Genomic DNA, 25,039 nt, shown 5'->3' with positions numbered 1-25,039 from the left:
AGGATAGTCCTTCAGGGATGTTCTAGTAGGGCAGTGGCATTCCAGGATTCTTCATACCTTCTCTCAACTTTGCTTCATGTCTAGATTTCTACAAAAAGTGACAGGATGCAAAGCCCGATAATCCTCATTGCTCCATGTTAGGCCTGCAAAGTTGGGTTTTCCTTTCAGAGGACTTGCCTCAAGAACAGCTCATGGCTTCTAGATCCACAAAAGGATCTCCTCTCTTACCCGTCCAAACTGCCTTACACAGACTTTCTCAATTTCAAGTTAACTGCATGGTTTCACAAATTCCCTTAACAGCCAAGGACGCTTTCCTATCTCAGAATGTTATCTATGTTCTTACTGCATCTCATCAAGAATCATCCCACAAGGTTTATTGCAGTAAGTGGAGTCATTTTGCTATTCAGGCAGCTGATTTGGACACCTTCCCTTATACTTCTTCTATTACTGACATTTTACAGTTTCTTCCGCTTTTTTTTTTTTTTTTTTTTGACTCAGGCTCTAGTCATTCTACAATTAACACCAGTTAGCAACCATATCAAACTACCATGCTGAAATATTCACATTCCTTAGCCACTAATAGAATATGTAAACCCTTCTTGAAGGGCATCTTTCTTCTTCATCCCCTAATAAAAAAACTGTTCCTCCATAGAACTTCAGATTTGTTCTAGAAGCCTTAACAAAGACTCCACTTGAGCTGGCCTCTTTGGTGTATTTGAAGTTTTTATTTTGGCTGGTTTTTGATAGTATTGACTTCAACAAGAAAGATTTTGGAATGACTAGCCTTTTTAACAAGAAGCATCTTTATTAAATTATCACATATGACCTAGGCAATCTTACATTTATATAAATGAAAACAAACCATACCAACACAATTTCATTTGCAAACATTACATATTACAAACCATGCTGACAAAATTGTAGTTGCAAACATTATACATCATTTATAATCTATCCAGACATTATCAGTCTAACATTAAATAGCTCATTCAAATCCTGATTTTTTTTAAACCTTGTTCCTCCTCCTCCTCTGCAAGTAGTGTTCCCACAATTCCCATTTTTTCCTATGTAATTTGCTCCTACCCTTTTCTAAAGATCCCAGTTCCAGTTGTTTTATCTTTGTTACTATATTTGCTACTTCTAGTAAAGGTGGTTTAGACTTTGATTTCCATTTTCTTGTAATTATTTTTTGGCAGCCACCATAATTAGACTCAGCAAGGCTAGTGAATTCTGATTCTGTAGTATAGCTCAAAAAATAATTTTCTCACCCAGTATCTCTGACAGAGCAGTCTGCAGGAAATCTTTAAAGTCTGACAACTCACATCACTCCCAGAAAATATGTTCCCAGTTATATCTTTCTTCCCAATCACGCCTTCAATATTTGCTGTCTACGTGAGGAAATAAATCTTTGTTGTCTACTTGAAGTATAAAAATACCTATGTAAACACTTCCAAGCACAGATCCTAAATCTTCTAGAGTTTGTTGCATATCTGGGAGACATTACATATATTTTCCTGATGTTTCTTTGTGAATTGCTTATCTGGTCTCTGTCCCCAGGCCTTTCTAACCTCCTCTGATTGATTCTTATAGCTATTGTGCAATATTTTATATGCTGTACTAATTATTTCCTTTTTAATTACAGCTTCTGTTCTAGAATTTATTAAAAACTCAATCAGTGCTGGTCTTTCATTTAGGACCTCCTATTTCTTTCTCTTTATCTATACTCGGATATGAGTTCTTGATAGGGAAGGCAATCTCTAACCTGCAGTCCAAATAAATTCTTGGCATCTTCTCATTTTATTACCTTTACATCTCTAGTTATTTGCTCCCAATATCCTGGTTCCTTTACCAGTTTTCTCCAATAAATTACAGCCCCACCTCTTGCCTATTGTCTGTATCCTTGTCTGTATCCTTAATTGCAGTCATCCCTATTGACAGAATCTCCTTTCTTCATTCCCATGTTGGCTTAGTTCTTATAATACTTTCTGTTATTTTATGAATATAATATTCTGTATTACTATTGTTATTCTCTTTAAAGGTCTGCATCCAAAATCTCAGTCTCTCATTCTTTCTTGAGCTTCCCCCCTGTTTCATCATCATCCTTTTCCACTTAACTGTGTTGCAATTTGGTAATCCCAATCCCCCTTGTTCTATTGGAAGAATCAGTTTATCCCACTTGACTCTTGTTATCTTCCCCTCCCAGATCAAATTCTTCATCTCTTTATTAATTGCTATTCACAACTTCTCCTTTGGTTGATAAAAACATGTCTGGCCTGTATATAAAACTAAAGGGACTAAAAAGATTTTAACAGCTTTTATCTTACTATTGCTATGAATACAAGAGCATCCATTTTCTCAGTTTTCTCAGTTTTTGTATTATCTTTTGTTTAGTCTATTCCCACATATGCTTAACTGTTACACTGGAATCATTTTAATCCATACTCCTAAATACTTCATTTTATCATGTCCCTATAAATATGGATATTGATGGACCAATTAATGTGTGGGTACGTAATTTACCTCTATTGCCTTTATTTCAGCTTCATTAATTTTGTATCCTGAAAAGATATGAAACTGTCTCAAAATGTTCCACAACACTGTAATGTGCCTTTCTGGTTTTGTCAGTTATAAAATAATATCATCTATAAACAGAGCCAGCTTTTCTTGACTTGCATACCAATTATATCCTTGAATGTCTAAGTCCCTTATTTTCTTTGCCAGTGGTTCTAAATATAATGCAAATAGCAAAGGGGAGAGAGGACACCCCTGTCTGGCTCCTCTGCTCAAGCAGAAATCTTCACCTTTTATACCTCATATATCCTCCTAATCAACCTTATAATTTTATCAGGCAATGCAAATGCTTCCATTGCCCTGCTCATAAAGTCCCAGCTTACTTTGCCAAATGTTTTCTCTGCATCAAGACCCAAACATCAGTGGTATTTTCTTATATTCTGCTTCCCTCTGGATCATCAATGTTCTGTTAATGCTGTCAAATGTTTGCCTCCTCTTCACAAAACCACATTGATCCATGTCTATCAATATTTGGCATCCCTTTTGCCATTATTTTAGCTGTTATTGATATAAACAGTTTATAGTAATTGTTTAGTATTGAAATGGGCCTGTATGGAGTTGGATCTGATGGATTTTTATCCTCTTTAGGTATTACAGCTACTACAACTTTCTTCCAAGATGCTGGTACTTCTCCTCCTCTCAAAATACTGTTAAACAAAACCTTTCAAATATTTATCAGTTTTCCCTCCTAGCTTCCAACCCTTCACAGGAATACCATCTATTCCTGGGGACTTTCTTGTAGATTGGTTATACATCACCATTTTTATCTCATCTCCTTCTAGCCTGTTAGTAATTGAGCCTCATCTACCTCTAACTGTGACATATTTAATTCTTCCATAAACATTTCCATTTGTACCTTTTCTCAACTTCCATATTTTTCTGCTTTATTCAGATTTTCATAGAATTTCCAAAATATTTCTAATACTTCTACAGGATCTCTTATCTGCCTTGTTATAGGGTCCCCGAGCTTGGTGATAGATAGCCTTTATACTTTCTGTTGCCTGAGTCATTGTGTTAAAAGTTCTTGTGCTCTAGTTATTATTGGGGCATGATCTGAAATAGTTATTGGGTGCATTTCAAGACCTTCAATTAAATGCACACGTTCCTGTGAAATATATATTGTCTAACCTAGCCCAATTTGAACCCCTAGTACTGAATTCACATCTTCTATGTCAAATATTTTCATAAATGTCTTCAAAAATCTACTCTCATTTGTTATATTTTCCCTTGTAGGCCCCTCAAACACATCTTCACTGTTGCAAATCAAATTCCAGTCCCGTTCTGAAAGCTTTGGAATTACTAGCCTTGTCTTCCAACCCTCCTTACTTACTTTTTCATAAGGACAGAGTTTCTCCAGACAAATCTATCCTTTGTTCTCAAGATTGCATTCAAAATTAATTTAAATCAAATAAAATCCATTTACCAGTTTTCTTTCCAAATCATTCTAACAAATGGGAATACGTGCTACACATGCAAGATGTTTGCAGACAGCTAAGATTTTCCTGCACAGAACTAAATAATTTTGGAAGGATTGTCAACTTTTGTGTCCTTCTCCAATATAAACTGAGAAGAAGGTATCCAAAGTTTCACTGTCCAAATGTCTGAATGCAATTGCTTTCTGTATACTTCTCACAATAAAACTTTGGCATTTAAACTCAAAGCGTATTTCCACAAGGTCTGTTTCTATTTTTATAGTCTTATTCAAGAATTCATCTTTGCATGAGATGTGTGCTGTAGCAACATGGTCTACATTGCATATCTTTGTCAATCATGGTAAGCTATATATTATATCTAGCTCCCAGGCTTCTTATGGGTCACTATACTTAAGGTCTCCTGTCATGATTACACTCAGGTTGATAGGTAGCGTGGGATTCTGACCAACAAATTGGATCGGACGAATAGATTAACAGGATACTCTAGTTTTATTTATTTATTTTACATTTGTTTACTGGGAAAGTCCGACTGTAATGAAGTCCATTTACAACTTAGGCCCGGGGAGAAAAGCTCCACATCAAACAATATGTGCAGTGATAATTATACAATCAAAAGATATGTCAAACAAGCAGTAATACATTTACAATGTTTTTTTCCAAGCAAGCTTAATTTACACATAGTAGGCCCTGGATGGCAGCATTTAGGAGAAAAAAAACTCCACATTAAACAATACAATCAAACGAGACATCACACAAGACATAATAAATTTACAGTGGTTTGTTCCAAGCAAGCTTAATTTACACATAGTAGAGCCTTTATGGCAGTATTTGAGGAGTTTTTAGTATTGTATTATAGAGACAGTAAGCAGAGAAGAGAGGAAGGTAGGAAGAATTGGAGGAGAGCAGGAAACCATTTATGTGATGCAAGGACAGAGCCAGGAGTGCAAGAGGTGTGACTTTAGTGACGTTTTGAACAGTGAGATAGATGGTGCTGAAGAGATATTCTGCGGGAGGTTATTCAACTTTCTAGCTATGGTATGAGAGAAAAGGGCTTTCCCTGCAATATTGCTGGCTTTGGATATAGAGGAAAGGGTTTTGTTGGATGAGCATAGATGACGGTTTGCTGAATACTGGTTTAGTAGTTGATTAGGGCAGGAGGCTTGTGGGGATTCTTTAGGATGTTGAAGGTGAGCACTGGTTGGTGGTAACTAATTAATTGAGGGAGTTCTAACCACTGTAGTTCCTTTAGGGCAAGGCAGTGATGGCTTCTAAAAGTAGAATTATTGGCGAATTTTGCAGTCTTATTGTAAAATGATTCTAGTTTGTCTAGGTCTGTTTTCCTGATGTGGGTTAGGATTGGTGATGCATACATTAGGGTAGACAAAAGGTAGGTTTGGGCTAGGGTGACTCGTGCTTGGTCTGATAGGAAGTTTTTTTGTTTGTATAAAGTTCCTAATTTTTTATGTACCTTTTTAATGGTTTGAGAGATATGTTCATCAAAGTGAAGATTTTTATCTATTTCAACACCAAGGAGCTTAGTATGGTAGGAGGGAGAGATTGTGGTGCAGTTTTTGGAAGTGATAGTGAAGGAAGGAGGTGTGGTTCTGGATTTGTTGGGGGTGAATAGAAGTAATTTGATCTTGTTGGGTTTAGAATTAGTTGAATGTCAGTAATCTATTTTTCCACGGAGCTGAACGATTCTTGGGTAAGTTTTTGAAGAGTGGTTAGAGATGGGGCTGAGCAGATTAGGGTGGAGTCATCTGCGTACTGTATAAGTGATGCATGCAGGGTGGAAGTATGTAGTTTTTTGGTAAAAATTGTGAATAGTAGAGGCCCCAGTATTGAGCCTTGTGGAACACCTATAGTAGTTAGTAGTAGAGGTGATAGTACAGCTTGCCATTTGACTGACTGTTTCCTATCAGAGAGATAGTTTTTGAACCAAGCAGTAGTGGAGGGGGCAAAGGACATGGAGGATAGAGTGTCTAAAAGTAGGTTATGCGCGACCATGTCAAATGCCTTAGAGAGTTCTAAGAATATGGCTGGTACAAAGTTGTTGTTTTTAAGTTGTTTAACCTGGTTAGTAAAAGAGAGTAGAGCAGTAGTTGTACTATGGTTTGGGCGGAGGCTATGCTGTGTGAAGGAGAGAAGATTATGTGAGGTTAAGAAGTGCATCACATGGGTGTGAATACATTTCTCAAGGAACTTGGAAAGGGGGGATAGGATAGCAATGGGGCGGTAGTTTGATAGCTCATAGGAGTTGCTGCCTTTGTGTAGGGGAATAATATATGACACTTTCCATAGTTGGGGGATATAAGCTTCTTGTATGGAGCGGTTTATAAGAATTGAGACAGGGTAGGCTAGGGACTCTGCAGCTAATTTTAGGAAATTAGCGGGTAAGCCATCTGCTGTGAGAGTGGTTGGTTTTAGTTTTGAGATTAGTTTTTTTTTAACTGTGGAGGTTGGTACAGGTGAGAGTGTAAAGGAAGGTATATTATTGTGATCTATAGTGGGGGTGAATATAGAGTTATTATTAGATAGCTGGGTAGATAATGACAGAAAAGATTCTGTGAAGTGATGGTTAAATTGAGAAGCTATGCTGTCATTATTAGTGTTGGTGTTGGGAGCTGGGTTGGCAGTTTTGCTGGGTTTCAGAAGGGAATTGATAGCTTGCCAGAACTTTTGGGAGGTTTTGGAATGTTTGTTTTGGATACCTTGGAAGTAGCTTTGTTTATCCATTTTTGTTTGTTTTTTGGCCTGATTCTGAAGTTGTTGATATTTTTGTCTATTTTGACTAATGTTATTCTTTTCCCAGACCTTCCAGGCATTGTCTATGGCTTTTAGTAAGGCTTTTGTGGTCCTATTCAGCCATCGGGTATAGTTAACTTTAGTTCTAAGTTTTCTAATGGGAGCTACTGTATTTAGAGCATTCATAAAAGTACTACTGAAAAGCTCAACTGCCTGGTCTAATGCTAGAGTTTGTAGTGGGTGCCAGTTACATTGTTGTAACATGCTGTTAGAATTTGTGGCTTTACCTTGTGTTCATCCCTAGTTTCCTTATACAGTATGGGTTTGGATATGTTTACTTGTTTACGAAGGAGGAATGTGGGTCAGTGGTCACTCAGTACATCAGGTAGACAGCCCACATGATAATTTTCCTTGGGGAAATTAACTAAAGTCCAATAGAGGATTGAATGTTTTTTTGGATTTTTTTGTCAACTCTGGTGGGTTCTTGGATTAATTGTGAGAATCCAAATAAGTTCATATGGTTTGAGGGATTGTTGGAGTTGCAGGCTAGCCAGTCTAGGTTTAGGTCGCTTAACAGGATAGTTTCTTGGAGCAGGTTGATTGTAGTCCATTGTAAGATTTCTTCTATTACAGGAGAGTTATTTCCTGGAGGGATATAACTGCAAAGGATGTTGATTCTCTTTTTGTTTTTTAGGGATAAAACGGAGCCTAATGTTTCGGCATTCTGAAATTTGGGAATTGGGGTTTGCAAAGGCTGGAGGTTAAGTGTGTTTTTAAATAAAATTGCAACTCCGCCTCCCTTTTTGGCATCTCTGTCTAGTCTTAAGTTGTTATAACCTGAGGCAAGAATTTCTTCGTTTTGGGTGGTGGGTTTTAGCGAGTCTATGTTAAATAAACGAACCCTTAAAATGTCGAGTACAACATACGCGAACACTTTTAAGCGAACGTTTATTTAATTGATAGCTCACAATGTCGGAAAATGGAGTTCCGAAACATTCTGTTTGGCCAGCACTGAAATATGTGACATATTACGTCATGTAAGCTACTGCTAACGGCGCTGTACGGTGTAGAATGGGAGTATTTCCCTTTTCTGCACTGAAGTGCGGTCCCAGAGTTGGTATATTTAAGTAGGGGGGTGTGGGGGCATAGGGGGGCTTGCCCTCCTGCTCGTACCATTATGGTATGTTTTTCTTTTTTGTTATGATATATGCAAACTTGCTGTTAGTTGGTTTAGTGTCCTACAGCACTTGGGAGGGGGAGATGACCAAACAAAACTTTTCAGCATTGTGGTTTGTGACATTGTGAGCTGTCGGTTAAATAAACATTCGCTTAAAACTGTTTGAGTATGTTATACTCTACATTTTATGCGTTTCTTTATTTAACATAGACCCGTTTTAGCCAGGTCTCAGTAATGGTTAGTATATCTGGGGAGCAGTGGGTTATGAATGTGTGTAGGTCATGTAGTTTGTTGGATATACTTCTTGAGTTTAGGTTAATAATAAGTAGGTCAGATTTCTGTTTGTGTGAGAGAAAGTTGTTGCATGGACCTGGGTTGGGGTGTATGTCTCCTGAGATTAGTAGCCATTTTTTAAGGAATAGTTTGATTTTTATAGCATGTGTTAGGTCTGTATTTACTCTAGATAATGTTTGTCTAATGAGAGGTAGTGTGGTGTGTGTTTTGCATATATAAAATAATGCGCTATCATAAAATAGTGTGGAGCAGATTACAATATTTTTGTGTGTATGTGTGTGTCTGAAAGTATGTGTTACGTGGAAGTTATTGTTTAATGGTATGTTAGTGTGTATAGACGTGGTGTAGGCTAGAGGAGTGAGAGTTAGTAGTAGTAGTGGTAGTATGCCCTGCATGATTTGTCTAAGCTGTCACGTAGGGGTACTATGTGAGTAAGAGAAATTATTACAGAGGATAACACTAAGTCTTGTGCTCTTTGCTATGAATTGCAGCATAAGCTTTGGAAAAAGGAGGGCTTTACAATTCTAAAGTGTAGCCTAAACACAAAGAGTTATCAATCAATAAATTGTTGAACATTTTTAGAAAGTAATAAATGTACACACATGCGCACACACAAAGGGAAAAAAAAAGTTTCCCACCAGAAGACACTTCGGAATATCCCCAAAATGTTGTACTGGTTTGATAGATTCAATTAGAAGAGGCGTGGCCTCAAATTCAAAAAGACTAATGGCATCCCAGAAAGAAATCTGCAACCAGTTCAGAATAAGTGAAAGCATTTCAGAATCAATGAACGACTTTATGTAATTTACCAACAAAAGTATCCCATTTCATGATAATGCTGGATGTGCTGATCTAGATTGGTCTGCTATAACACCCCCTTCCAAACTGATACCTACTGAGGACTCCACAGACCTTTCTAAACGTTTTCATTCCGCCTGCTTTTCCTTTTGAGTATTTGGTCTATATGCAGTCACAGCCTTGATCTAAGGTAAACTAGTACCCCAGGGATTATGGGAGGGTAAAGTAGAGCACTAGTTGTGCAGGATGGGATCTGATAAGTGGCTAGATGAGACTTTGATACACAAGTTGTATTGGACCAATTTGGATGAAAGGATCCAGTGTTAGTATACTAAGTACATAACCGTTTTTTTTTTTAACTTTACTTTTTTGATTCACTGTGCTTTTGGGCACACAGTGTAGTTCAAAAGTTGTTGTGCTACTTTGCTTTCATCATCAAGGCAGTAACTTCTGTAATGAAGGTAAAGTCAGATAACTTGCTGTTTTGTTGCCTAAAATGCATTCTCATCAACTATAAAGTTATAGTTTGTCTTTTCTGCTTAACAAGTCTTTGTCATATATTATAAGTTTATAATGTGTCCCTTTTTTCAAGCCCTGTCTGTTGTCTGTATTGTAGATGTGCGTGTGTTTGTATGCGATGAGTTTTGATGATGCGAGGATGTTAGCGGTAGTATTTACTTGAAAACACGGACGCATATTTTGCTTTTAATTATAATTGCATTACTGATTTATCATAGCTGTCTTATTTCCAATGGTATGTAAATGTATTTATATTATTTCACAGCACGTTTACACAGTTACCTAATATTTAGCACCTTAAGTAGAGAAGCTTGATTTTTAGCGTGTATATGCATTTTAATTTGTTTTATTTTTCTTTGTTTAATGTTAATAGTTCACGTCTGAAAATAGAACATTTGCAGAAGACCATCCACCTATCAATAAAGTAATAAACTTTAAGAGCAGGGAAACAAAATCGGGTCGGGTGACAAAGATCGCTTGAGTAATGCCTAAATGCGGGAATATGATTCGATGCAGCGTTATTGTGACAGACGGACTAATGGCGTGACTGAATTAAAAGGAATATTAAAAATCACCTACTGTAACTAGCCAATGAACAGTTCGGGAAGACTGTAAGCAAAAATGTGTAATTTTTTTTTTTTTAAAGAAACAGCTTTCTCTAAAACAAATAGAGTCATACAATAATACACGAGTTAACAACCAGTCCGTTTAGTAGAAACTCCTCTTTCCCAACCCATCCCTTGCCAATTTCATCATTCTGGCAGGGTTTCCATAGTAATCATACGCTGCTTCAGTTTACACAACCTGGGCAGTGTCGAAATCGCTTGCCCTGCCCCAAAGTTTTTGCTGACCACTCCTAACACGCTGACAATCGTCTAGTTGGAGATTAGATTTCGTTTTCTTCTTCTTAAGCTTCTTTTGGTTGGTTGCTGCAACACCGGCTGGTTGTACACTGAAGGTTGGATTGGCCAGTGTCGTACGCCCACGCCTAATGGTTTCAATAATATATGACGTGACGTAATACATTCAGAAATGGGAAGTCGAGCCAGTACTGGTGAGTTTAAGAGAGTGAGGAAGAAAAGCAGAATTAGTATAGATAGTGAAATTCCAGCATCTGAAACACTGGTAAATCAGGAAGTGAAAACGCGAGGTGCTGTCAGTCGAGAGCCAGGGAACAGAAGAGACTGAGATGTATCTGAGGCAGTCAGGTAAACTCAAGAAATATCATTGGCTGTGGTTTACAGAATAGTATCAGTTACAGGACAGGTATTAGTAACTTACGAAGGACTTTCGTAGTGTAGAATTATGTCACGTATGTTTTTATTTATCTGGTAGTTGGAAGAGGTAATGCCATTGAGCTGCTTAGGAAGCATCCATCTGGAGTGGCCAAGATAACTGTACGCGACAATAAACATCGCATAATTATCAGCAGAAAGAATGCTGTCCGGTGTTGAAGAGTGTATGGTTAAGTATGGCAGGAGACTTATGCAAGGGACCACAGATGGTTGCATTGGGTCAGCACCTAAGCTGGTTAACATCAAATTAAGCGAGTTTGTACAGTCATATGTAGAGGAGGCGTACACAGATAATCTATTTGAATTCTAGAGTAAACAACAGTAAGATAACGGGTGTCATGTAGAGAACGATTTTGATGGTAAAGACAGGACATAGCTGACACCTGCAAGATGCGTAAAACTGCGAAGCTTCTTTGAAGTGATTAGATTTACATTCTTGACCAAGATCATGGGGGAGCACCTGCCATAATTTGATTGCAGTCTGCAAGTTTGGGAGATATTTAGTATGATGTTCTGAATGTTGATAGATAACCTCCCTCCATGTATCGAATTGTCTGAGCATTCATCAAGAGGAAGCCAGCTGAAATGTTTATGTAGCAATCGATGTTCAGCAGAGGGATTTGAGGACAAACTTAGTGTTATTTAAAGTGGATTTGATTATTATTTTATGTATGTATGTGTATTTATTTATATTTGTATCATGTTTTTTGATTGTTGTATAGCAGCCAAGTTGAGGATAAGAGTACTTCTGTTCTGTTTGCCATCAAAGCCTCTAACATAAGGACATTACACCCCTGAAGCAAGCCATAAGTTAGGTGTTTACTTTGTGACTGCAGCAACATGATCAGTTAATTATCAGTTTGGAGTTTAACAATATCTTCTAGGCAGTTAAACAGAGTTACTCTTTCTAATGCTAGAAAATCAGTTTTGGGTGTTTACCAACACATAGACAAGGCACTGAACTGTTTCTCCCCTTTGGAAGTAAAACTGACTGTCCTTATTGTGACAAAGGGAAATTCTGCCAGCCCAGCTAGCAGGAAGTTTGTAAATAACTATGTAAGAAATGTCACAAAAAGGAAATACTGCCAGTCCAGCTATCTGGAATTTTGCAAATAATTATATGTAATTTATGAGTGTTAATATGATTTATATAGAAGTGTGACAGAAGGAGATACTGGCAGCACAGCTATCTGGCATTTTATTTGTGAATATCAGCAAGATGCAGTTGCTTGTGTTACCACTATATTAGAACTATATGTTGTCTGCATATCAAGCTGCTGGTATAGAAGTGTGTGTGTAAAGTACTGAGCTTAAGGATGTGTCCACAGTGTACCCTACTGGGAAAGAACAGAAATGTATATAAACTGTTGTACCTGTGTAAGTGTATATGTTTTAACAGTGGAAACTAGAACATAGAAGGTTAACTACCAAAACAAGTTGGAATTAAATCGTTTTATAATTGCGCTATAAAAATTTGTTTCAGTGCACCAGGGAGACAGGATGTCTAGAACCAGGGACCCTTCTGCATTGTATTGTGTTTTATTGTTTTATGTTTTCTAGCAGCTGCAAACATCTGAAAGCTATGTAATTTTCACAGGGAGATGCTAAATGCTGCATCAGTGGGGATTATTTGAGCCTGGGAACTGAAGTCCTGTGACAAAAAGTGGTGCTATGCTGCAAGTATCCCAGCAGCAATATTTGAAATTAATTTCAGAACTCCTTGAGAGAGGGACTTGGCTTTTTGTATTTTGTCTAAAAAGAAAATCCACTCACCACTTCTGCCTACTTGTTGTTATGTAAGTACGTTAACTAGGGTACAGTAATTTCTCTTAGTTTCAGTTAGGAATGTGGTGAAGTATAGCTTAGATTTTTTTTTTTTGCATTTATTTGAGACTGTCCTGCAATGTTGTTTTAAATATTTCCTGTGATTTTGAACTCTGAAGTTACAGTGATTTACTGAGTGTTTTCTTGTTCTTTTATTATTTATTATTAAATATATTTAAACCTTTCAATTGTGGCTGGTGTGTATACAGATATTTAAGCTCTTGCAGTACTTGCATATCTGTTTGGTTACACTATACAGGCCACTCCTAATAGCCTGTCTCTTGGTCAGACTACCATTTGGATTAATAGTAACATTACACAGTAAGGTTGGACACCCTTTGCTAAGGGCCTTAAGGTAGCTCAGTAGTGGTGGTGGAAACTACCTTATAGTCAGGGCAGAAGGGTGCATAGTTAGTAAATCTGTGCCAGCCTTTCCCAGGTGTGTGTGTATGTATAAATCAAAACTTAAAGTGTGCGTGTGTGTCAGCTACTTCGGCAGGGACACAAAGCACTGGGTGGACAGAGAGGGTGCTGGAGGTCTTGGTTTGGCCACTCACCTGAGATCTCAACCCTATAGCTGTGTCAGTGGGGAGTCTTATTGGGGATCTAGAGAAAGAGAGAGAAACCAGTTTCAGACTGACTGTGGTCTGTGTGTGCTGTTAAGGGAAATTGCATTTTACTGTGTGTGTACTTGTTATCCTCCCAGTGTGTACATCACTGTTGCCAGTGGTGAGGATTGAGGCTCCTTGATTACTGGGGCATCACAATTATAATGGCCTACAAGGGCAGCTAGCCTAGCACTTGCTTACATTAGGGGTTAAGGAGGGGAGGAGTCATTGACCTTGCTGAATACATAAAAAAAAAATTAGTGTACTGGGTCCAACCAGCGAAAGCTTTTTTGTGTATAATTGGTAGCATTAGCAGAGGTCACTAGTAATACATAGGTTTGAAATAATAAATACAAAACATAATGGCTGGCTGTTTTGTTTTTAATAACTGGGTAAGTTCACTGGATATGCCTTTTTGGGGGTGACCTGGTATCACTGTCTGGTTAAGTCATTAGCTCAAAGTCACACAGCAGGCAAATGAAAGGCTAAATGATTTAAACTTTAAACTGCAGGAAGCTCATTGCCTTAATCCTCTTCTCTTAACTACCAGATGCATTGTGTTTTGAGAATGGTGCTTTCTCTGAATTCACTGAAGAAAGGAAATAGTATATATAATTTGTTTTTGGTGAAAAAAACAAATATTTGCCTTTCTTCTTAGTAATGGCGACCTCGGAGATGATTATGTTAAGTAGCATGGAGATACAGCCGCCTCACCTCAGTGTGAGAGATGTATAGGTCTTACTCCTGCCTAAAACGGTTTCATTCAGTTGTTTGTATAAAACTGTAATAAGAACATGAGTATTCAGTGATAATTGTCTGATGTTTTATCAGAGACCCACTAATTTTGATATGGAGGATTCCAGGAACATAGTGAAATAGGGGGCTTCTTATTCCCTGGCTAGTTCAAGTTAAGAACATATGCTCCAGCCTCAAAGGTGTTATCATGCTTGGGGAATCGACACTTGACTCAAGGACAGAACACACAGGGTTAGAGTTGCTGGTGCCATGTCAGACTCTAAGCCGGTCACGAGCGGTGTCCCACAGGGCTCAGTCCTGGGCCCCCTCTTGTTCGGCATTTATTTTTCTGAAGTGCAGGCAAACATAGGGGGATTGTGGCTGGCAAAATTTGCAGATGACTGCAAACTGGGCACCATAATTGACACTCCATCAGACACAGACATCCTCCAGAGAGGTCTCATAGAAATGGATAACTGGTGCCAGAGCCATGGCCTTAAGCTAAATGCCAAAAAAGTATAGTCATACCCTTTGGGAAAAACAAGGTAACCCCTAATTACCACATAGGTGGTAATCCATTAAACACGGAAGAAGTTATCAGGGACCTGGGGACCCAAGTTGACAGTAACCTCTCTTTTGACACTCACATTGCCAAAGTGGTTAGGAAGACCTTCTACATTGCCCAACTGATCATGAAGGGATTCACATCCAGATCAGTAGAGGTCATTGTACCCCTGTACTCTTCACTTATCAAACCAATGATTGAGTACAACGCCCCATTCGGAATGTACCTTACACGACACCTGCAGCAGTTGGAAAGACCCCAAAAGTTCCTCACCAAAAGGATAAAGGGGCTCAAACATATGTCATACAATGTCCGACTGAAGAAACTCCAGTTCTATTCAGTCGCATACCGTCTGCTCAGAGGTGATCTGTGCCTGACATACAAGGCCATGTCCAACCCGGAATTAATGGACATGCTCCACCTCAAAAAATCCAAATCCACCAGAGCCACGAGAGCAAGAGACGTAAACCTCAACACGGATATAAATAGGACATGCTGGAGGGACAGATTCATCACCCAGAGACTCCCTACACTATGGAACAGAATCCCAGTCCATGTGAGGCAGAGCCCCTCACTGACTCTGTTCAAGAGAAATCCTGACGAGTGGATGGGAGATCATAGGTTTACCCCGGGAATCATCTCTGTGTCACTGCTGGACAGAGGCACAGCAAACTAATGGGTATAGTATTCTCATCCTAAGGGGTGGTGAAAGCCACACACACTCTGGCTAGGCTTATAAATGCCCTAGGGCAGATTGCCTAGTATGAACCTGTGAAATGCTCAGTATTGTATTGTTAAATCTTTAAACTTTCATTTTAGCAAAACTTTTTGCTAAGGGATTCTGTAACCATAAAAAGAAAGTTGGCTAAACTTTTTTCTGACCCTTCTGCCAGAAAACTGAGTAATTGTTTGAACTATTTGCAGGGTTTCTGAACATTAGAATGTAAGTTACCAACATGTAAAAGGCTTAAGCAGTAAAAATGAGAAAAATGTAATAGTCCAAAATCAATCTTGGAATGTTACATTCTAACTGAGTAATGTCATAGGCTGAGGAGCGGTGGGTGCATGATAGCATGGCTTATTAAAGTAAAACACACACACACACACACACACACACACACACACACACACACACACACCCCTAGCCAGAATAACATCAGGGGGTAAAGAGTCTGCTCTGTAACAGGTTATTGAGGCAGAAAGTTGTGTTGTACAGTATGGGTGGCAGGCATTTTGTATACGGTCTAATTGCTATATGCATTTCTGTGTTTTAATTCTGACTTCCTTTTATGACTTCCACTCTACCTTGTTTGTGCTGTGTCAGTGGCTGAATAATTCAACTATGTGTATTTGAAATGATATTCCTCTCCAACCAATGGACTCATTGTCTTGTGTATAACTTACCTTTAAAGTTTTATGGATTGTAATCTGTGCTGCTTTTGTATTGAGTATCCATGTCCATTTTATGTTGCTAAGTTGTGCATTGACTGAATGGAGTAATGTTGTGCAGAAATCTGTTGCTAGAGAGGACAAACCTATATCATGCTGTTTAAAAGTAAGCTTTACTCTTAATTTTTTTAATGTTACTTTTTATATATTCAAACACCTCCCTACCATCTGTTTCTTTCTTTCTTTCTTTTTAGTCACAAATTTTTAGCATTTTAAGAGACAAAGCTGACCCAGCCTACTGTGAGTCCATCATCAAGCAATCATCAGAAGTATTTATCTTGCTGGCTTAACTTTCCAACCAGTGATGCCGTAAATGCTGCTGAAGTATTACTGTCAATCCTGGCTCAAGGATGCTTGTGCTGCCCTTCCCATACACTTTAATCTGGCTATAGTGCTGGCATACTGCCTGACGTACCAGTGCACAAGTCCAAGTTACCTCCAATCCCAAGCTGCACCATCTTCTGATAGTTGTTCACTCCTACCTCCCCATGCAATTCCTGCAGCACCTGGGATCCTAATTCATTTTAGATCACGTGTCATAGCCCTATATGTCTTCCCACTCTGCCAGGCAACTGATTTACTCTTCATTTTACTCTGAGAGTTTAAGAGAACTGGGAAAGAAAAGCAGTGATAAGTAATAAAGTCACATAACTGAACAGTTAATGAAACGGAGAGCTTAGAAAGCAGCCTGGAGACGGACAAAAACTCAACCTAACTTTGAGTAGTACAACACCTGAGAAACTCAACGAGATATCAATCAGATTGGATGAAAAAACATACTATACCAAGTTTCAGCTTCTGAACCAGACAGACCCCAAGTTATTCTGGTCATCTATCAACAAACTATTACACCCTAATTGTTTCATTCAGCCTTCCCCAGCAACGAACAGCAGCAGCAACACCATTGCTTCACAATTCAACTCCAATTTCACTGAATCCATTGCCTCCCTCCCAAAGAACTCACCCCAACTCCTGTTCCTCTCCCTCCAGACCTACAATTGTCCAGACAGCCTTCTCTCTCTAATCCGTTCCCATTTCTGCTATCAAGCATTTTCTCAACTTAAACCATCACTCTTGTCCTTGATAACCCTACTAGTCTTAATGTGATATTGTAGGTTTAGATCTTTAGAGTGGCTGTTTTGCTTCATCACTTTAGGTGAAGGAGTTCAAAGAATGCTGGGTTATTCATAGCATAAAAAGCTAAGGAGGGATCACCCATCAGGAGTCTGTATGATACTGAGTGGCTTGATAGAGCTTTTAGTCTGTCTGAGTAACAAAGTGTACAGGCAGTCCTCGGGTTAAGGATGAGATCAGTTTTTTAGTCTGTCGTTGTGTCAAATTTGTATGCAAGTCAAAACTCGTACATAAGGTTCTTATTAAATGTCACTTAGTAAAATGTTTGCCTCAGTCTAGTATTTATTTTACTTTTCTTTGCATATAAAACTTTTTAGAAACCCTTTCAAATAAAAAAACATCTCGACTATAATACTGTATATTGTAGCTATGCTTTCTTACTTCCTATCAACAAAGCTGGTTTAAGATGTTATTAAATGCAGTGTTTATGAGGACTTTTTTCACACACACACACACACACACACACACACACACTTCTCAACTGCACAGATTTTTGCAGAATGTTCAGATTTTTACCTCATATTTTTGGTCTGTTCCTCAAAAAATCTGTGTTTTTCTGACAAATTACTGGGATGATCTGAGGACTGAAGTCAGTAAATAATAACATGCATTTGAGTTTCAGACTTCAAACCCTACAGAAATCCCATTATTCTAACATGTTTCTAAGCTTATAAGAATAATAATTAAAATATGTCCCTATTTTTGGCCCTTTGGTCCCCCCATTTTGTCAGTCTTTCTCCAGATTTCTTTCACTGACAGGTTGATAGTATGTTAAAGACTGAAGTTAGAAAATAATGACAGACATTTCAGTTTCAGAATTGATACCCCTCAGAAAATTCATCCTATTGCAAAACCTGCTATTCTATCAACTTTCTAAGTTTGTAAGAGCAATACTTACTAAAATTGTCCCTATTTTGGGGCATCTGTCCCATTTTATTTCTGGCTTGGTCTAGATTTCTTGCTCTAGGAGGTTTAGATGTATGGCAGACACACAGACACACACAGTGTCACTTCTTCATTCATACCTGCATTCACTCACACATCGCTCTCACGCACACTCTGTCACACACACACTGTCTCACACACACACACACACACACATTTGGGCAGCTTCAACAATTTTATTTTTTACATTCTTTCCGACATTGGGCAACCTGTTTGTATCTGAGTTGTTTGCATGTCAGATGCCTGTAACCCAGGGACTGCCTGTACTGAGATTGGTGAGGAAAAATTGAGTTCTCTCAAGCTGGTTTAGGTGCTTGGTGAGGTACGTGCCAAACAGTGCATTATATTTAGTGATAGGCCTAAAGAATAAAGTGGGAATTAACTCCGTGGACCTTGAGAAGTTGCCATGAAGGATAAGCTGTGCACGTAAAAGAATTTTCTGACCACTGCAGATATACAGTGGTCAAAAGAAAGACTGTTATCAATATATGTACCCAAAACTCTTACTGTGTCAAATTTAAGTGGAATGTTACTATATGAATATGATAAACAACAGTGATGAGGTCACAGCAGATACGATAAAGATGCTGGGTGAGATGGGGAAAAATGGCTCTTGAGGGTACTCGTAGCAATGTGGTGAGAGAGAGAGAGATGTATTCCAGATGACTGGAGAATAAGCCTGCTCATGCCAGTGTACAAGAACAAAGTGGGCATTCACAACTATGGGCAGTACAGAGGTATCAAACTCCTGTTGCATTGGTTGAAAGTTCTGAAGGGGAGTGGTCGATAAAATTTATATGCAGAGTAGTAGAGAGTAAGATTGGAAGTGAGCAGTTTGGATTCAGATCAGGATGCAGCACAACTGACCTGATGTTTGCAGTGAGACAGATAGTTGAGAAGAAGCTAGAGGTGAGGAAGGAGTCCAACTAGGCATTCCTAGACTTGGCGAACGCATATGACAAGGTCCCAAGAAAGCTGATTTGGGAAGTACTGAAGTGTTTTGAAATCCCAGAAACATTGGTAGGAACTATGTACAAGGACCCAGTGACTCAAGTACGAGCAGTGTTTGGTCTAGCAGAGGGGTTTCAGAGTGGATGTGTACCAGGGTTCAGCTCTGACCCCACTGCTGTCCATACTGGTGATGGACTATAACTAGTAAACAGGATGGGGGGGACAAATCAACAAAGTTGCTGTATGCAGGTGATGTGGCATTACAGGCAGACTCTGAGCAAAAACTTCAGTTTTGCATTCTATTCCCCTATCCTGTGCTGAAGGTATATGTGGTGAAACTAAGTACAGATAAGATAGTGGTGATGGCAGCAAATTGGGGAAATCGGAAGAAGCTGAGAATTGAAATAGAAGGCAAGATAGAGGGATGGGTTAATAGCTTCAAGTATCTGATTGGGGTGGTTGAGGAGAAGGGAAGTTTGAATGAAGGGGTCAAAGCCAGAATCAGAGGGGCTGCAGCCAACTGACATACAGTGGCGGGTGTAGTGTACAACAGAAGAATGCCAAATAAGCTGAAAAGTCAGGTGTATAAAACAGTGGTGCAACCAGTACTACTGTATGGTACAGGAACCTGGACAGTAAAGGCAGAAGGGTTATAAAATGTACACTGTGGGACAGACAAAAACTAAGGACATAAGCGAAGGAGTCAAAGTAGCTCCAGTTGCAGAAAAGATCAAAGAAAACAGGGTACTGTAGTTTGGGCACTTTTGTTTAGAAAAATAGAAGACAATCTGGTAAAGAAGATTTAAGAAGGTAAGAGGAAACGAGGGCATCCAGCAAAGAGGTTGATGGATTGTGCAAGAGAAGATCTGCAACAGTCAGGCATGAGTGTTGAAGAAGGCAGGAGTGTGGCATTGAATTGCGGGAGATGGTGACAGTTAACACGACACTCTGACCCCATGTAGAAAAAGAGGAGGATGATGATGATGATGCAGTAGTGATACTAGATTTACCAAAGGAAAAAATGCAGCGTTTCTTGGAGTTAAAAGTAAGCCCATGGTTAATACATCAGGCATTTGTTTGGTGTAGCCCTTGCTAGAGATTTTTTATCGGAATGGGATTTGATCACCTCCAGTTTGTAAAGTCCCCTGATATCGGACTTTGTCACAGAAATATATACCAAGGAGGATGGGACCCAGGACAGAGGCTCTACAACAAATATCCCCCCAAACCTCAATGGTATGATTTTTGCTAGACAGCTGATTACCAATCCAGCAAACTATGTATGTGTTAATGTTGAGTTGGAAGAGTTTATCAATATTCCCAGCATGGAGTATAGTGTCAAGGCATTAGCACAGTTTACATAAGCAGTGTGAACTGTATACCCCTTTTTCATGGCCTTAGCAACCCTTTCAAAGAACTCAGTCAGGCTGAGCACACACACTGTCTTTTACAAAGCCAAACTGATGTGTATCCAGGGATAAATGGTCACATGCATGGGCACTGCAATTGCCATTCTGTCCTCGGCAGGGACATAAGTGGAAGGGTTTAGGTTGAAGAGTTGATGGAGAGGTTTTGCTAAGTGGAACTTTACAATTCTCAGCAGGCATCCATAAGTGGAACTTTACAATTCTCAGCAGGCATCCAAAGGTATTATCACGACTTGTGGATGTGGTGTTTTTAATTTAGGAAAGTGCCAAGAGGACTTGTCCAACTTGATCACAGGAGGAGGAGTGTGAAGAGGTATGAAGGGAAGAGTAAGGAGGGTGGGTGGAGTGATGTTGGAAAAAAATGTGTCCACAGGAAACATCCTTGGGGGGGCAGAGGAGGAGGTACCATTTGAAATAAGTTCAGTCCAGACTTCTTGGTTATTTCTCATCTTCCTAATATAGCTGAAGAAGGTCTTTTAGTTATCTTTTGAATTACTTGCAATCTTAAGTTTATAACTGGCTATAATTGTTCCTAATGGTGTCTGAAAAAATCCATTTTATAATGATGAACTGGACATCTTCCAATTATTACCAGAAGCTTTTTCATTTTTATTATAGTTTCTTGATGTTTTTATCTTAACTTGCCATTATGCTTACCCATGACTGGTATGGATGCCTCAATACATCTATCCAAGAGGGAGTAAAATTCAGAGCAGTATGTTCCACTACTCTGTCTTGAATAATTGACAATCTTTCCAATTCTTGTGTTTGGACACCAGGCAGTCACTTTCCTCTGAGGATTATGAGCTTGCAGCCTGAAATTTCTCTGCCAAAATTGTATGCATTAGATCCTCTGTTCGACCATTGTCATACATATCCTACAGATGGATCACAGGAGGCTTTCTCCTTTTGCAGCTGGGAAGAATTCGCCATTCCTGACCTTGTTGGCCTATATGTTCGTATCTCCAGCATGTTTCTAACCAGTTATTCACTGACTCAGTCTTCATCAAGGCTTGTGGTGGCTTCTCTTGAGGTAGTCTGTCCATTGATATACAAGATTATCACTACCTGTCTTAGGTGCAGGGTATCACAATCCTTAAAAAGGTTGGTTTAGATTTTGCTGTCTCATCTCAAACCTTCCATTGTGGTCATGAGTTTTCAGTGTTTCTATTCATTATTGAGCCTTCTTGATCGCTCTTCGGGATTTGACTTTGTGGACCATTAGATTATGTTATACTGTCTGTATCATTACTATCATATTTCTTGTGCGTTACTTGACTAGTTTGCTTCATATCTATTCGGTTGAACTCCGAGAGTGATTTTAGGGGGATAATCCCTCTTCCTCCATTCCTGTAGCATATGGCGTATCTTGAGTTATCATTTTATGTCCCTTATTGTTCACCATTTACTCATTGCCTTTAGATGATAATATTCTTTTTAGAGTTTAACATCATCACTGTTCTGCTGATGACACATAGCTTTACCTGTCATTACCTCAGGACTCTTGTGCATGTCCTCACATCCTTCTTTCATGATCTGGAACTTATCCTCGATTAGTTAGCCAGTAACAAGCTCAAACTCAATACATCAAAGACAATTGCTTTGGGGGTATGTGCTGCTTTGAGTAAGTCTTCCCTTCCAATTTTGTCACCTGATATTTTTTTATTAAGGTTGCAAATGTGTTAAAGGTGCACAATCTTGGTTTGATTCTTAATGACAGACTAATCCTTAAGGACCACATTTCTACTATTGTCAAATCTTTGTGTTTCCATCTACAGAATATTGGCCATAGCAAGCATCTAATTCCTGCCAGTGACCTTCTCACTGTAACTTGTTCATGCTTTAGCATCTTCACATCTGACCTGCTGTAATGCCTTTTATGTTGGCCTACATGACTCTGGCATAGCTCATATCCAACTTGTTTTAAATTCTGAAGCCTGTTTCCTGATAGGAGTCTCGCATTACCATCATATTTCCCCAGTCTTGTTTGACCTCCAGTGGATTTCAGTTAGTCAATGGATCATGTTTAAGATTCTGGTTCTGTTTTTATCTCTTCCTTTATAACCTTGGCTCACCATACCTAAAGGACCAACTGCAGTTTTACAAACCTAGTCGGACACTGCACACTAGCTCTATGGTCCTCTTTGATGTCACCCATTACAATCCTGACACTCAGGCTGCTACTGTTTCAGTTACAGGGGCCCTTTTTTATGGAAGCTTCTCCCTAGGTGACTTTGAGACTCATCCACAGGGGCAGGTTTCAAAGGGAGGTTAAAGATGAAGTTCCAAGCAATGAACTAATGTAATAGAACAGTTACCATTCTCTCAATTGCATTTTTGTAGTTGTGATCATTTACTTATTGTAAAAGAAAATCTTTGTTAGGCTTTCACCAAAAATTTAACTTTGAATATTCCTGCGAATACCAGAAAGTGAAGCTCGAACATCTGCCATTGCTGTCTTTCAGGGGTACATTTAGATCATGTAAACTATGCCTTTTGGTGGCCATATAGAAAGCAGTTGAGCTTTCTGTTAGTGATCAGAAACCCCAGTGTCATTCTCCTCCCACCGAAGCATGTAAAACAGCAGATATCTACAATGTGTTAGTACATTTTTTTAAAGTACTTAGTTGTCTGACAAACTGTTAATTAAATTAGCAGTTTGGCAGATAAATAACTGCTTGCAATTGTGTGACAGTTTACAGTTAAATAATTAAGGCATGATCCCGTAATTATGTGGGTATGTTCTGATGGACATACTAATTGAATGAGTATGCCAATCAGCATCTAGACTCCAGTTCTTTTGCAATAAGTAAGTGCAACCAGACGGATGCAGTCGGGAGAACAGTGTTTTTATTACATCCCTTTCACTGCTGTGAACTTTGATATTTAGAGTATCTTTTTGATCTTGCGTATAACTACATTTTTTATCCTTACTGTTTTATATTCTTTTGTACTGTTTTATTTGTATCTCTGATATAATATGTTGTGCTTTTTACCTGTATGTAGCTGGGTTCCAAGCACTTGTACGAAAAGTAATATTGTCAAGTTTAAGTTTATTCATGTCACTCCTTTACTGTTATTGTCAGTTAACTTAACAGTTTCTGGTAACTTCAGGTAATAACAATAATTGTTGCCTTTTTGAAAATGTATAAGATAACACTGCTTTACTTGGATTATTATTGTGGTAGGCATTGCACTTAATATAGCTCCAAATGTTTTACTGTGCTTATGTAGACATTGCAGACCAAAATAAGGTGATTTGCTCCTTCTTTTCGCATGATCATGACCAAATGAGACTCTCATATTCTTGTCCTTTCATATGTGATTTGGCACTACTACTTTAAAAAATAGACCCTGTATGCAACTAATTCATGTTTTGATTAAAAAGTAAGGGCGTGTCTCTTTCCTGAGGGCACTCTTAAAAAGCAATTTTGTTAAAAATTTCGGGATCTTTTTCAGCATGTTTCTGTTTAAAAACCCTTTCTGTCATTGGTAACTGTGATATAATCCATTTAACTTTCAGTTCATGTCCAACCAAATATGCAAGCTTGTGTGTATTTTATGGATTGTAACTCATTCTCACATTGTATTTTTATATTTTTGTAGCATTCTTTGTAACCTGAGTAATGTCTTGTGCAGTGGCATGTTAAACTCCACAGTGGTTATGGTCACCTACTTTTCTCACATGCTCAGATTAATTTACAATGCTGACATAGCAGTGCAGCAAAATGCAGGTGCTGCACTTATGAGTGTGCAGTCCTCCAGATAATATGCTAAACTGAGATCCCATCTACCTGAGTTAGGAGTAGCACAGAAGGATATAAAAGATCCCAGGGCATTTGTTGAAAAGGTTAGAGGAATTTCTTCAGTACCCTAGCCAAAATTTCCCTAGTTAGTTTGAATACCACCTGTAGTTGCACCTGAAAATAGGACATTGGCCTAGTGAGACTAACACGGTCAACAAAACCTAAATAAAAAAAATATTCTATTTTTGCTCTTTTTCATGCATTTATTCTTGCATGGGATTGCATACATGTGCAATTCTTCAGTAAAGCTGTTAACTGAAAGGAAGTAATAAATTGTCACTCTACAGACATCTTTCGGTTTACATAACACATTTGCTTCCACAACACCCAAAAGCATTGCATGATCATTCAGTTGCCACATATGATTCTCCTTAATACTAATGAAGTTTATATTTTGCTACAGTCTTTGGCTCAGTTTTAGGCCATGAATATTTATACTTTCCATAGGACCTTGTACCATCATAAAAATTGTGGATGTAGGAATAACTTTTTTTTTTCTCACAGTAATTCTAAAACAGTTTCATTACTACAACACTTTATTTCCCCTCCTAACACTTTGAATGTATGATGCATTTTAATCACGTCTTCCCTGGAACATACAGAAACGTGGCACACTGTGCCTTGTCGTAATTCTCAGACATTTTTCTGCTGTGAATAAATCTAATTAGTATTCCTGCAGTTTCCAGATTGCAGAGACATTTCTGTTGTAGCATGAGCTTTCTTGATGCTGTAGCTACACCATTAAAGGATGATATTAATTTGT

General features: G+C 38.6%; 1 protein-coding gene across 2 annotated transcripts in view; it reads left to right on the top strand.

Annotated features, from left to right (window-relative positions):
• Positions 1 to 10,485: 10,485 nt before the first annotated feature.
• The window catches only part of G6PD (glucose-6-phosphate dehydrogenase), a 1,188,375-nt gene continuing 1,173,821 nt past the window's right edge, over positions 10,486 to 25,039 (top strand). The window contains exon 1 of one of the 2 annotated variants that reach the window (XM_044080102.1): positions 10,486 to 10,591. In XM_044080102.1, the coding sequence (XP_043936037.1) occupies positions 10,570 to 10,591 (22 nt within the window). In that variant the 5' untranslated portion in view covers positions 10,486 to 10,569. Of the gene's footprint in view, positions 10,746 to 25,039 lie in introns of both variants that reach the window. The other variant, XM_044080103.1, reaches the window with a different exon arrangement.

Source organism: Protopterus annectens, chromosome 8.part0 (genome assembly GCF_019279795.1).
Source record: "Protopterus annectens isolate FY-2018-M chromosome 8.part0, PAN1.0, whole genome shotgun sequence".
Taxonomy (NCBI): Eukaryota; Metazoa; Chordata; order Ceratodontiformes; family Protopteridae; genus Protopterus; species Protopterus annectens.
The sequence above is the reverse complement of the archived record's forward strand: the minus strand, read 5'-3'. Positions and strand labels throughout refer to the sequence as shown.